This window comes from Haliotis rufescens, unplaced genomic scaffold (genome assembly GCF_023055435.1).
Source record: "Haliotis rufescens isolate VD_foot unplaced genomic scaffold, xgHalRufe1.0.p SCAF_50, whole genome shotgun sequence".
NCBI classification, from domain to species: Eukaryota; Metazoa; Mollusca; class Gastropoda; order Lepetellida; family Haliotidae; genus Haliotis; species Haliotis rufescens.
Genome location: NW_025964224.1, coordinates 327,096 through 341,744, shown reverse-complemented (window position 1 = coordinate 341,744; position 14,649 = coordinate 327,096). Strand labels below are relative to the sequence as shown.

Sequence of the window (14,649 nt, the reverse complement as noted above, 5' to 3'; positions counted from 1 at the left end):
ACAACCAGATAGCCACCAAACCCAGGGAACCAAGACAACCAGATATTCACCAAACCCAGGGAACCAAGACAACCAGATATTCACCAAACCCAGGGAACCAAGACAACCAGATATTCACCAAACCCAGGGTACCAAGACAACCAGATAGCCACCAAACCCAGGGTACCATGACAACCAGATAGTCACCAAACCCAGGGTACCATGACAACCAGATAGTCACCAAACCCAGGGTACCATGACAACCAGATAGTCACCAAACCCAGGGAACCAAGACAACCAGATAGCCACCAAACCCAGGGAACCAAGACAACCAGATATTCACCAAACCCAGGGAACCAAGACAACCAGATATTCACCAAACCCAGGGAACCAAGACAACCAGATATTCACCAAACCCAGGGTACCAAGACAACCAGATAGCCACCAAACCCAGGGTACCATGACAACCAGATAGTCACCAAACCCAGGGTACCATGACAACCAGATAGCCACCAAACCCAGGGAACCATGACAACCAGATAGCCACCAAACCCAGGGCACCATGACACACAATCAACCAGTGCATGATACCAAGGCTAGATACCATATGGCACACAATCACTATGTACTTTAACTATAGGCTGGTTGACACACACAATGAAGTGGGGTTTAGCCTATCTAGTCTACTTCACGTTTGTCAATCTTAGTTATGTCCAGGTTAGCGATGACGAGACATAGTTGTGACATCCAAGCTCTTCTTGAGCTTCCTTGGAATGTTGTTTGCCATTTTTTTAGTCAAACAGGGGTGTTGGGGGTCGACCAGTGGTTAAAGCGGTCGTCATCACACAGAAAGCCTGAGTTGGATTCTCCACGTGCATGGGAACAAAGTGTGAAGTTCATTTCTAGTGTTGTCCGCCGTGATATTACTGGAATAGAGCAAAAAGCGGCGTAAAACCATACTCACTCACTTAGCGAAACGCTGTTGTGTTACATTTCCCAGTGTATTCACTCTGTAACAAACACGTGTTTCTTAGTGTGACCTGAGTGAGATAGCATGTTTACCCACCGGTCGGTAAATCTCGGAAACTAAACTATAACAGTCAAATAGTGATGACTTATCTCAAGATAGCATACCGTATTCGACGTAATAAGCGCTTCACTCTGATAAGCGCCCACGGCGATATTTGCTAATATATTGGCTAGTGAACAATCTCAATTAGCACCCCTTCCAATTCCAATGTACACAAGACTTAATTATTCGTGTATAATACGCACTCGTGTGTTATGTGCAACCTTAATTATGGACAATTAAATTCTGGAAAATATATCTGTTGTGTATAAATAGCTACACACAGACTTTTCTTCTTTTTTTTATATTCCAGGTTGTCAGCATAAACCACGAAAAATGCGATCTTTCAACTCAGTTTTTTTTCCTCTAATATTTTTTTCTAATAAGAGCCCCCTATTGCTAATTTTGAGAGCGTTCTATGCGCTTATTGCGTCGAATACGGTAAATGTAGCTTCGTCTCGGGCAACTCTAAAAGGAACCTTACTAGACCAAGAAAACGTATTTATCAATGGAGTCAAGTCATGCGTTTGAACATGCGTGGACTTTTCACGGACTTCTTTACGTTATTTTCTCTATGTAATTTCAAGCTTGTTGAAGTTCTTAATTCCGAATGAGAAAATAGTGAACTAAGAATGTCAGTTACTATGTTCTGGATCCAAATACATTCAGATCTCAAGTTTGAAGTATAGCCGAAGCAAATGGCGGACACGAGCACGTGTAGGGGAAATTTGTTTGTTTGTTCTCACGAGACCTGTGGGAAGTTCTTCCACAAGAAGAGCAGGTTGTTGATACATTTACGTTCACATACCGGAGAGGTAACTACTTGTATCTGTTCAATCAAATGACATTCTGTTTCACACTGCTTCCGGTGTCGTAACGTGTGACAGTTTCGGTCGCCGTTCTGAATCAAGCCTAACATTTTCAAAAGTTAATAAATTTGGTCTGCTATGGATAGTCAGCAAAGCTTACGTTCTTGGAGACTGTTTAACACTAAATTCATCGTACTTATGTGGTGATGGACTTGTGGATTAACCCTATTCAGCTTAACAGACACAGGCTTCAGACTTCCTGTCAGTGCCTGAGGTCGCAAACTTCACGATCACATGGGAATTGGGACGGGAATTGTTATTTGGAATATTGGTAAGAGCAGTGTAAGAGCACGCTCACTCAATTACACTTTTAAAACCGTGATAACTACAGGTACCCATGACTGATCTTACAAGATGACTATTGAGTTGTCATAGTCGTACTCTAAGGACCCGTGAAGATCCGGTGTAGAATTGGTCATCAGCAACCAATGCTTGTCGTAAGAGGTGATCGGGTGGTCAGGCTCGCTGACTTGTTTGATGCATGTCATCGTATCCCAATTGAGTGGTTTGATGCACATGATGTCAATCACTGGATTGTCTGGTCCGGACTCAATTATTTACAGACCGCTGTCATGTAGCTTTAATATTGCTGAGTGCGGAGTTAAACAACAAACAAAACAAATAATGCTCTTTGACTGTGATGATTGTTTGTGATCTTACCCAAGGGAATGGCAAGGTTTGCATGGCCCAGAGTCTGTTACTGATAGGCAGCGGGGATATGACTTGACTGTTACCATGGTGATTGACACATCGTATTCCATGTAAACAGGTATGTACCAGGGTCTTTCAAGATTCAAGTCAAGGACGGGTGACATGTGACACGCTTAAATAACCAGGAATATTAAAGATGTCATATATCATGCACTTTAATGAAGCCTTCAGATGAGGATTGCTATTTTAGATGGACAGGGTTCTGCTGCCAAAAGTCTGAACCATTCATACTCTGAACTTTCTTACCAGAATGAATGTTTCGATTGGCCATACCGTTTGGTGTTGCAAGGGTCAAACAATGTAAATTAGTCCACCGGGGTTTCAGATTGGGTATAAGGCATTGCCTTATTGTCATTCAGTCCTTTAATTTTTTTTGCAAAGTTAGTTTTAATATAGTAGGAATATCCTATCAAACACGTGTCAGACATGTCAAGAGAATGTCTTATTGACATTTGTCTGAGGCACAATCACTGGCCTATTTATTCTCAAGTTGTTCTCATATAGGATTTTGCTGAAATTTTAGCAAATGTTTGTTGTTAAATGCCGCACTCAGCAATACTCCAGCTATATGACAGCAGTCTGTAAATAATCGAGTCTGGGCCAAACAGTGCAGTGACTGACATCATGAGCTTCGATTCATGCAATTGGGATACGATGTTATGCATCAACCAAGTCAGCGAGCCTGACCACCTTATCAATTTAGTTGCCTTTTACGGCAAGCATGGGTTGCTGATTATTCTACCCCGGATCTTCACAGGTCTTTAGCAAATGAGTATGTCCAAGACATGATGTAGGATCAGTGCCATCATATAATATAGTCACTAGGCAGGTAAATTTGCTTTTCTTATTTCTGAATAATGAACAGTGAATTACTATTCCAATTTCCAGAGGCCGTTTGTCTGCAGCGATGAAGGTTGTGGCAAAAGTTACACTAGAGCAGCCCATCTCAAGAGACATGTCGACTTCACTCATGGAAGTCAAGCGTCTGATGCCAGTCAGCAAGTCGGGTGGGTAACCATGGTAACACTGCTGTTAGATTTGTGAGTCAGTGAGTGCCTTTGTCAGGAAAATGAGGTAAGATCCGAAAGAACATTGGGACTACCACACAGAAATGAACGGCAATGTATTTCTGGAGTGGGTGAAAGATAAATTAGTCCCTGCTTTGCCTACCAAGTCTCTCATTGTCATGGACAATGCACCGTATCATAGTGTGCAGGATCCAGAAAGCAAGACTCCAACCTCTAAAGGAGACATGGTTACTTGGCTGCAACGGAGGAACATTACCTTTCCTTCTCGAGCGACGAAACCACAGCTCTATGAAATCATCAAAACTATGAAACCTTACCCCGTGTATAAAGTTGACAGTTACATCAAGGGTCAGGGTCACGCTGTCTTACGACTGCCACCTTATCACTGCGACCTGAATCCAATCGAGTTGGTATGGGGCATCGTCAAGGGTGATGTTGGACGATCGAACACAATGTTCAAATTACGAGACGTTGAACAACTCGTAAAGGAATCCCTTGGTCGGGTAACAGTAGAAACATGGAGGTGTTGTGTGACCACAGCCGTTGACGAGATAGAGCCACGTTATTGGTCACGAAATGGACTACGGCCAGCAACAGTCCAACCTATAATAGTGGCAGTTGATTCAGGCACCAGCAGTTCCGACGACGAGATCTATGGCATGAGCGAGTCAGATTGCGAATGAAATTATCATGAGACGGCCCCTCTAACGCTGTCATTTCCCCTACCACAGAACGTCCAGTGCATGCGTACTTGCGCTGTGCCTTCCACGGTTTGTCCCCCCTACGTGTCATGTACACATTTCTATACAAAATTACATGATAGTTTCTTAAAGAACTTAATCCGTCATGGGTCTTAAATTTAACAAAATTCAGATTTTGTTGGGTACAGGGTATTCATGGTCAAGTACCATATTGATGTTTCATACACTTTTCTGGATTTTGAGTTATTTTGCAATTCATCGTTCTCATTTGGAGTGAAACGGACTGTAGTTGATAATGCTCATTGTATAAGCAAGGATATACCAAAAGAATCTAGTAACGTAAATTGCATCATTGTACGAGTCACAAGTAACAATAATCAAGTACAGTTTCCACTAATATACAATTTCAAGACTAGTGCTATGACTTGTACATACGATAATAGTTATTTGATAAAAGATAATTTCAAATGCTTTTGACGACCTACAATATTTGCTTGACTTGTTGAAATTCATATAATGGTTTGTAGGTGTAAAGATCCACATCGCAATGGTTTTTGCCTGTTTATATTTTTCCTATCTTCAAATATGAGATACATCTTACGTACATGATTCAATTAATTAGTTTCAATCATTCAGAGATTCATACTCTTTTACAGCGTTAGAAACTAACATTTTTAGTCCACTAGTCCTTATAATGATAACAAATAGCAAAACACTTAAAAATGGCCTATTTCTCCTAGTCCTTATGATACCTTAACTATTGGGCAGTTTGGCAAGGACTACAGGACTAGTGCCAATTTCTAACCCTGTTTTACATCCTTCTCCATGATTGGAGTGGATATGACAATGTTCCCCCTGGCTTTTGGAACCGGTAGACTGGCAACTGAAAAATTACAAGTCCCCCCAACATTTTGTCAGTCCCAACTTTGGACAAATATGAAAATGTATGAAAAAATTACCTGGTTTAAATCCTTTCAACATCATGTTCAGTGCAGTGTGCGTTCATGACTGACAATTTCAATGAAGTCATCTCTGAGGAAACTGTAGTTAGATCTGCATGTCATTCAGTCTCAAGTTTCTCTTTTTTCTCGAGAAATATCTTATTTTGGTTCGAGGCTAAGTCTCTACAAATATATGTTTAACCTTGAAGCAAAGCAAAAGGTTATTTCCTTGTGCTAACAATAGCCAACAGGAAAGTTTGATGATAAAAGACTGACTTTGTTTGTTGACAAAAGTATACTTCATTGATTATCGCCGATGTTGTGTTCAACAACAAAGTGTTATGAGGTACTTTATTTGCGGGTCCACAGGGATTGACGGGTAAAAAAATACCATTGCCTGATGCCAATGCCAAGAAACATATCGAAGTTGGTCGAATAATGTCCATTACATTGTTTAGCATGTCCGTGGACAAGTCATGATCTGATAAGTAACTTGTGTTTGACGTCTCTCTTTTCTCCATCTGAATCCCTCTCTGCCTTCCTCTTAGGCGTGCCCCCACCGCCAAATAGACTAATGATTGTTGCAACATGATCTGACGTGCGATATAAGTCAGTGATGTAGATTGTAGATATGCGCTTAGGCATCAGCGGAGGCTACTCTGTCCTTCAATAGCTTACTGTATGTTATTGAGTAAATTGCGCACGCAACCATAATGGGTACACGTCTAGGGGATGCAGTATTTTAGGAAAAATGTTTTTTTCAAGTATTATACATCAGTTTTTTCCCCGTAAAAGACCCGGGTTCGTTTCCCGACTTGGGTACAATGTGTGAAGCCGTGACATTGCTGGAATACTGCTAAAAGCGGCATAAAACTATACTCACTCACTCACTCACTCACTGTAAATGGGAACACTGATGTTTGTAGCATCCATTCTTAATTATCATGCTTATAGGATGCATCTGATAAACCCTAGGGGTGAAACGATACAGCAAGGTTACGATACGTACCAGATACATAGGTCACGATATGTATCATGATACATGGGTCGTGATATGCATATTTACGTCAAATCGCATGGTAACTTCTTGACAATAAATATTTCTGTGCAAGTTCAAGAGGAAAAGCTAGCTGTAGACTCATTTTGTGATATCTGATTGACAATAACGCCAGGGCTCATTAAACGAGTAGCAAGTAATTTATTTCAGCAAGTAGCTGACCTTGGGTGGGTCAGACAGGTGTTCCGAGTGTAGCCTGTCAGATTTGCAAATGTATTTTTGGAATATAAACCAAGGCGAGTTACAGCTTCATTGAACATGACAATATTGCAGGTGTCCATTTAAGGATTGTGACAGCAAGTTCTCCAACCAATGGAATCTAGCCAAGCATGTGAAGAGGAAACACGAAGAGCCAAGCAGATATGTGGTATGTACCGTACCGAATCATATACTGATAGATAGTGCAGTACTTGTGTCACGATATTATATGTATTGTTATCATTAATTTCTGTTGCTTTTGCATGGTCAGATTATTTTGATTACTCTATTGAATTATTATTATTATTATTATTATTATTATTAATTTAGAATGTTACAATACATGATAATGAATTTACATGGTTTTCTTCCACATGATCATTGACCTTCACTGGGGTCCCATGATCATTGATCAGTAATATTAACACTGAGACAACCCTCCTAATCGCCAGGCTCGCTGACTTGGTTCATGTATGTCACTGTATCCCAATTTCGTGGATCGATGCTCATGATGTCAATCACTGGATTGTCTGGTCCAGACTTGACTATTTACAGACCGCCGTCATATAGCTGGAATATTGCGTTAAACAACAAACAGATAAAATGCTACTGCAGCTGAGTCAAACTCCAGTTTCCCACCCGACTCAAATCTGGAGCCCCAACCAGTGTCAGAAATTCAGACTGTCCTTGCCAAACTGCCCAACAGTTGAGTATCGTAAGGACTAGTAGAAATTAGCCCTTTTTATTTTTTTAAGGGTTTTGCTATATATTATCATTATGAGGACTTGTGGACACTAACTGTTAGTTTCTACCTACCGCTCCCAGCCATCAGCCTTTTTGTCATGTGTCTCGAGTTGCACCAAAGCTTTTATGCCCCCAGACTGTGCTTCTATGAAGATACTGAAATTACAAAGTTTCAAAGAAGAAAAAAAGTAAAACAACCAAGAACACAACCTACCCGTTGTTTTTTGTCATGTAAAACGGGGATGTAGTGATCATCATGTCTGTCCATCCGTCCGTCTGTCAGCTGTCCAGTTTCTGTTTCCAGAACATCAAAACGGTTAAATGTTTCTTGTTGAAACTTTCTATATAGATCAGTCTTGTGGAGAACTGGTGCCTTTTGATGAGGTTGGATTTATTTTTCATGAAGACAAATTGGACTTAAACTGAAGATGAGGCAAGTTCTCATTTCCGGAGCAGAACTCCCAAACCGTGTAATATTTCTAGATGAAACTTGCTATACAGATCAGTCTAGTTGTGAACTGGTGCCCTTTTGATGATATGGGATTTTGACAAACACTGAACAGCATTATTGTTTTCTTCACTTAACTGAAGGAATCCAATGGCAAAGAGCCAATAGTGGGTATAAGTAGCCAATCTCCATTTCTGAATTGCCCCAGACTGGATGTCATCTGGTGATGACTCTTGTTATGGGATGAAATGGAAAACCTGTTTTTGATGGGGTTTACTCCAATGCAATATTATCGAGGGATGCATCTTTACTGCATGTTTATTTTAATCTGTAAACAATAATAACAACAACAACGAAGATGGTGGAGGTGGTGGTGGTGACGATGACGATGATGATGATGATGATGATGATGATGATGATTATTGTGTGTTTCAGTGCCGAGAGGAGGGATGTGGGAAGCACTGTAAATCTTACAAGCACCTGCGCCGCCACCACCTGGAGCACCTGCTTGACAACCCATACAGGTGGGCAGATTTAACTTCAGGCATCACTGGGGTCATCACAGGGTCAATTTCTGTTCAGATTTAAGCAAATACTACTTTCCTGGACACATTTAGGTGATCAGGAGCTTCAGTGTGAGGGAGTTGTGCCTGTCAACTTCAAACCTCATTGTCACCTGCATTTGAACAGTCCCTCATTGCTCTTTGTCTGTGGCAATTTAGTTAGATGGAATTGTCAGGTTGACTTGGCTGATTTCATGCCGCCATGGATCATTGCTCATGCTTTCAGTCACTGGTTTCATTATCTGTAGGTAGAACAGTGCTGCTGACTGCGGCAGTAAGACAACACTCACTCACTCACTCACTCACTCACTCACTCACCCACCTTCAATCACTCACTCACCCAAATCATTCCCACCCACCCACCTTCACTCACTCACTCACTCACTCTCTTGTTTGAGTGTGAATAATGTGAGATACGAGTGATGCTGATGCTGGTATCCATGTTACTGATGAATGTAAGGATGGGTTAAACCCCATTTCACTTCACTTCTTCTGATCTGATGACACTTGTATATTCTTCATGTTGACAGGGGGGCGGTCGGATAGCCTAGTGGTTAAAGCGTTCGCTCGTGACGCCGAAGACCTGGGTTCGATTCCCGACATGGGTACAATGTGTGAAGCCCATTTCTGGTGTCCCCCGCCGTGATATTGCTGGAATATTGCTAAAAGCGGCGTAAAACCAAACTCACTCACTCGCTCATGTTGACAGGTGTCCCAAGGAGGATTGTGGGAAGGTTTTTTGCAGCGAAGCCAATCTGAAGAGGCATCAAAAGATGCATGAAGGTATGTACATCTGTTTCTAGTGGGGCGGTGGGTTAACCAAGTTAACCGCATCATACCAAAAGACGTCAAAAGATGGTACTTGTTGCTACCCTCTCTGGCGCTCGACATTAAGGGTCCTTAAACAAGGACTGGTCGGCTCGGAGTTGGTAAACTGTGTCTGAGTGGGGTATTCATGTTAAACTGCGGCATGATATCTCAGTGGGCTAGAACTATAAAATAGACATCAGTCCAGACTAGTACAAGCAGCCACACACACACACACATGCCTGCACGTCGCTCTATAAGTGCAATAATCTTGGAGGCGACGTTAAACCCCATTTCACCTCACCTCACATGGGTACAGTGTGAAGCCCATTTCTGGTGTCCAGTGCCATGATATATGCTGGAATATGGCTAAAAGTGGCGTTAAACCGTATTTACTCACTCACTCTTGTTTCTCATATCATCGATTTGAGATGAATAATGCCACATGCTGAGTGATACGAGTGATGCTGACTGGTGTGGTGGTATCAAATCAGGGGAATTTCTCACCTAAAGTTGATGTAATAATAAAACAACAAAAATATTTGTCGACACAACGTGTGCTTACTCACTTTTTCATTCTTTCTATGTGGAAAGTGTGACTGTTGCCATGTTAGGGCCCTGGATATTACCAGCGTACACGTAGAACTGCCTTCCCTTGTGATGATGCTGACTGGCGTATTTGTTAAACTCATGGTGTTTGTTGTATATTCCAGGGTATCTGTGTCAGGTGCAAGGATGCCAGGAGAAGTTTGGGACGTGGTCACTGGTGCGGAAACATGTGGCACTGCAGCATAGTGGTGAGTGTTTCTCTTGTATAATACACCTGCCTGCATCTTCACACACCTGCCTGCATCTTCACACACCTGCCTTCATCTTCACACACCTGCCTTCATCTTCACACACCTGTCTGCATCTCCACACACCTGCCTGCATCTCCACACACCTGCCTCCATCTTCACACACCTGCCTCCATCTTCACACACCCACCTCCATCTTCACACACCCACCTCCATCTCCACACACCTGCCTGCATCTCACTCACCTGCCTTCATCTCCACACACCTGCCTGCATCTCCACACACCTGCCTCCATCTTCACACACCTGCCTTCATCTCCACACACCTGCCTTCATCTCCACACACCTGCCTGCATCTCACTCACCTGCCTCCATCTCCACACACCTGCCTCCATCTCCACACACCTGCCTGCATCTCACTCACCTGCCTTCATCTCCACACACCTGCCTTCATCTCCACACACCTGCCTGCATCTCACTCACCTGCCTTCATCTCCACACACCTGCCTCCATCTCCACACACCTGCCTGCATCTCCACACACCTGCCTCCATCTTCACTCACCTGCCTGCATCTCCACACACCTGCCTCCATCTTCACACACCTGCCTTCATCTTCACACACCTGCCTTCATCTCCACACACCTGCCTGCATCTCCACACACCTGCCTGCATCTTCACTCACCTGCCTGCATCTCCACACACCTGCCTGCATCTTCACTCACCTGCCTGGATCTTCACTCACCTGCCTGGATCTTCACACACCTGCCTTCATCTTCACTCACCTGCCTGCATCTCCACACACCTGCCTGCATCTTCACTCACCTGCCTGCATCTTCACACACCTGCCTGCATCTTCACACACCTGCCTTCATCTTCACTCACCTGCCTGCATCTCCACTAACCTGTCTCCATCTTCACTCACCTGCCTGCATCTTCACACACCTGCCTGCATCTTCACACACCTGCCTTCATCTTCACACACCTGCCTGCATCTCCACACACCTGCCTGCATCTTCACACACCTGCCTGCATCTTCACACACCTGTCTCCATCTTCACACACCTGCCTGGATCTCCACACACCTGCCTGCATCTTCACACACCTGCCTGCATCTTCACGCACCTGCCTTCATCTTCACGCACCTGCCTGCATCTTCACACACCTGCCTGCATCTTCACACACCTGCCTGCATCTTCACACACCTGCCTGCATCTTCACACACCTGCCTTCATCTTCACACACCTGCCTGCATCTCCACACACCTGCATCTTTGAAATGGCGGTGGGCTAGTTTCCGGAGCAGATCGTAAGACGTTAACATATTTCTTCACCAAACATGGCATATCGATAGGTCTAGTTGTGAACTGGTGCCTTTTGATGTTTTTGTTTTTTTAAGTAATTGTTTTTTGTTACATGGCAACAAGTTTCATTTATTTATTCACGCCAAGTATTTGCCATTGCGGGGGATATTGATAACTCTGTCCTCGCGTTGGTAAACTAACTGTTTGTGTTGTTGTCAGCAGCTCTGGAATGCCTGGAGTGTGGCAAGAAGTTCCTGAATAAGTTCAATCTGAAGAAGCACATGCCAGTCCACTTGGCAGAGAGACCCGTGTTTGAGTGCAGCAGGGACAACTGTGGCCGCAGTTATCTCAGCAAGAAGAACCTGCAAGCTCACGTCCGATCCTACCATGATGGGAAACGCATTCCGTGTGAACACAAGGACTGTGGCAGGACCTTCTCCTACAGGGTAAGTAAACATGTCATAGTTGAAAATAGGGAGTCCCCATGTGCCATCAGAATACGTCATCAGAATCCCGTTGGCATCAGAATACGTCATCAGAATCCCTTTGGCATCAGAATACGTCATCAGCTTTCCTTTGGCATCAGAATTAGCCGTCAGCATCCTTTTGTGGGTTATGATGAGGATTGGGGAAACACGATTTGTGACCTGGCTGATTTTGTGTCCTTATACCCTCACTGTGTGGATATTATGGTCCACTGATTATTAATCACTTGCCCAGACCAAGTTGTTTTCAGGCCACTGGAGTATTGTGGCTGGGAGGGCAACAAGGCTTTAGAGCAACTGTTTCAGAGTGGAGAAAACAATATGTGCTTGTAGAACAGTCACACATTTGTAGAAGGGAATTAACTGGTATAGGGAATATGATATCGTCTCCCTTGTCTTGCAGAACAAGATGCTGCATCACATGAGTCTCCATGATCCAAACAGACCTCTGCCAAAGGTATGTGTACGACTTGGTGACAGTGAACTGCACTGCAGACACCACTCAACAGAACACCACACCGCACCACACCGCACCGCACCGCAACACAACGCAACACAGCTTCACCTCAGACTCACTGCACTCTAACCTTACCCAAACAGACCTTTGCCTAAGGTATGTGGACGACTTGGTGACAACGCTCTGCAGACACCACAGGGACACAACACCACACAACACAACACCACACAACACAACACAACACCATCACAACACCATCACAACACCATCACAACACCACATCTCAACACATGACATCACATCACAACACCACATGACATCACATCACAACACCACATCACAACACCACATCACAACACCACATCTCAACACATCACAACACCACATCACATCACATCACATCACATCACAACACCATAGAACATCACATCACCACATGACATCACCACATGACATCACGTCACGTCACGTCACGCCACGCCACGCCACTCACCACAACACCAAGTCACATCACATCATCACAATACCACGTCACATCACCACATCGCATCATCAAATCACAACACCATGTCACATCACAACATCACATCACCACATCACATCACCACGTCTCTTTTCATTTTGGACAGGGCGGTCGAGTAGCCTAGTGGTTCGCTCATCACGCCAAAGACCCGGGTTTGATTCCCGACGTGGGTACAATGTGTGAAGCCCATTTCTGGTGTCCCCCGCCGTGATATTGCTGGAATATTGCTAAAAGCGGCATAAAACCATACTCACTAACTCTCTCATCCATCTCGCTGTGAAGCCCATTTCTGGTGTCCCCCGCCGTGATATTGCTGGAATATTGCTAAAAGCGGCGTAAAACCAAACTCATCCATCATCATTTAGGTCATTTTTCAACTCATGTATTCTTGAATATTTTGTTTTCCTAGAAAAAGCTGAAGAAACACAGGAAACCACGGAGGAAGCCGCGGAGGAGAAAAAATATGGCTGCTTCTCTTTGCGGGTTCGATGGCCGCCTGGAGGTCGGGAGTCCAGGTGTGGGGCTGGAACTCCTGGATCCTGACGACGAGGACAAGGTCGCCCTGTCTGGGTACGACAGTGACGTCAAGGAGACATCATCACAGGCAGTGGCTTCACATACGTACACTAGACCTCTGGTGGAAGAAACTGGTGATCAGGAATTTCTTGAGGATTTGGCCTTACATCGGAATTCAAGAGTTGTTTCTTCAGAAGCAGAAATTCTTTCCGAGCTAAGCCATGCATTTGTGAAAGGACCAAAGTTAAAGAGATTTGCTTCTGAACATGATGTGTCTCTGTTTTGCAGTGAATCAGAAACTGAATGTGATCTGCTAAAGTCCTCCAAAGGGTCTATATTGAAAGTATCGCCAAAGGCAGATAGTTCCGATGAGAAACTGCTGTTTGATCTAGGTAGTGACACGCCGTGTCATGACCGTGAGGGAGCAGTCATTGCGTGGAAGTTGACCTTGAATCACGCGGCAAAGCGAGATGCTGAAACTGCAGACTTAGATGGATCTCAGAGTTTCGCCCTTGCCAAGAAAAGTAAATTAGGTGCTGAAATCTGTGAAATGAACCAAAACAATGTTGTTGTCACAGACAATCCTGTAACATTTGATGTTCAAACATGCAACAATGGACATGACAAGGAATCAGATGAGAACACCAACACTGCTTCTGTGGATGCTGTTGTGGATGCTGAAGTTGTGGTTGCTGAAGTTGTGGTTGCGGATGGTGTTCTGGGTAAGTCTTAACGGTCATGGAATGGCCGTAGATATCTGGAACTCCTCACCAACTCGGAACTCGGCTAAGAGATGGTCACATTTGCCAGTCCGGGAAAGATGCTGATCCTGATTGACTTCGGTTTTCGGTCTGTTGAGTACAGAACAGGAGAAGCAGCTTCCGTTTTAGACCCACATTCCTACCTTTTAGGTTGTCTCCCCTTCTTTCCAAGATCCATGGATAGAGGTCAGGTCAGTGAGTCTCATGCCTGGTGCAAGGATGTCATGTCATGTCATGTCATGTCATCATGGCACTGTGCCTGTCTGTGTCTAGTCTTCAACAGTCATTCATTTCCCTGGATATATATAATTGTTTTGAGATTAATGGCATACGTTGTATTTAAGGTTGTGTGTTTATAAGAAATACCATAGTTAGTGCAATATTGGGGCTGGCTCTAATTGATTTCATTGTCACAAAGTTTTATCCAAGGCAGTTATGTTTTAACCATGTTAACCATATCCATCTATGTATGGTACATTTTAATTTACATAAATATTTGTTTTGAATACATTAATTATCACTGATTATGTTTGTATTCAAAAGTATTTAATTAGATTAATTTGAGTGTGGCGTCAAACAACAGTTTATATTGGCAACAATTTGCATAAATCATAGGTGATAAATTAAGAATAAATAAATTGCACATGATTCCAAGTCATTTGATTGGCTATCAAAGCAGGTTTTTTAAAATCTAT

The 14,649-nt window shown here is 43.5% G+C and overlaps 2 protein-coding genes across 2 annotated transcripts in view; one reads left to right on the top strand and one right to left on the bottom strand.

The window, feature by feature from the left end:
• Positions 1-5,616, bottom strand: part of LOC124151388 (P protein-like) — a 71,234-nt gene extending 65,618 nt beyond the window's left edge. Inside the window, exon 1 of the mRNA XM_048384692.1 lies at positions 5,317-5,616. The gene's annotated coding sequence lies outside the window, so the exon portion shown is untranslated. The remainder of the gene's footprint in view (positions 1-5,316) is intronic.
• LOC124151389 (transcription factor IIIA-like) lies at positions 1,743-14,649 on the top strand. The gene is made up of 9 exons (XM_046523812.2): positions 1,743-1,863; positions 3,517-3,635; positions 6,629-6,722; positions 8,181-8,269; positions 9,018-9,091; positions 9,829-9,912; positions 11,435-11,658; positions 12,101-12,154; positions 13,087-14,649. Exons 1-9 carry the CDS (start codon positions 1,747-1,749, stop codon positions 13,924-13,926), a joined length of 1,695 nt encoding a protein of 564 aa, XP_046379768.2. The 5' UTR covers positions 1,743-1,746; the 3' UTR covers positions 13,927-14,649.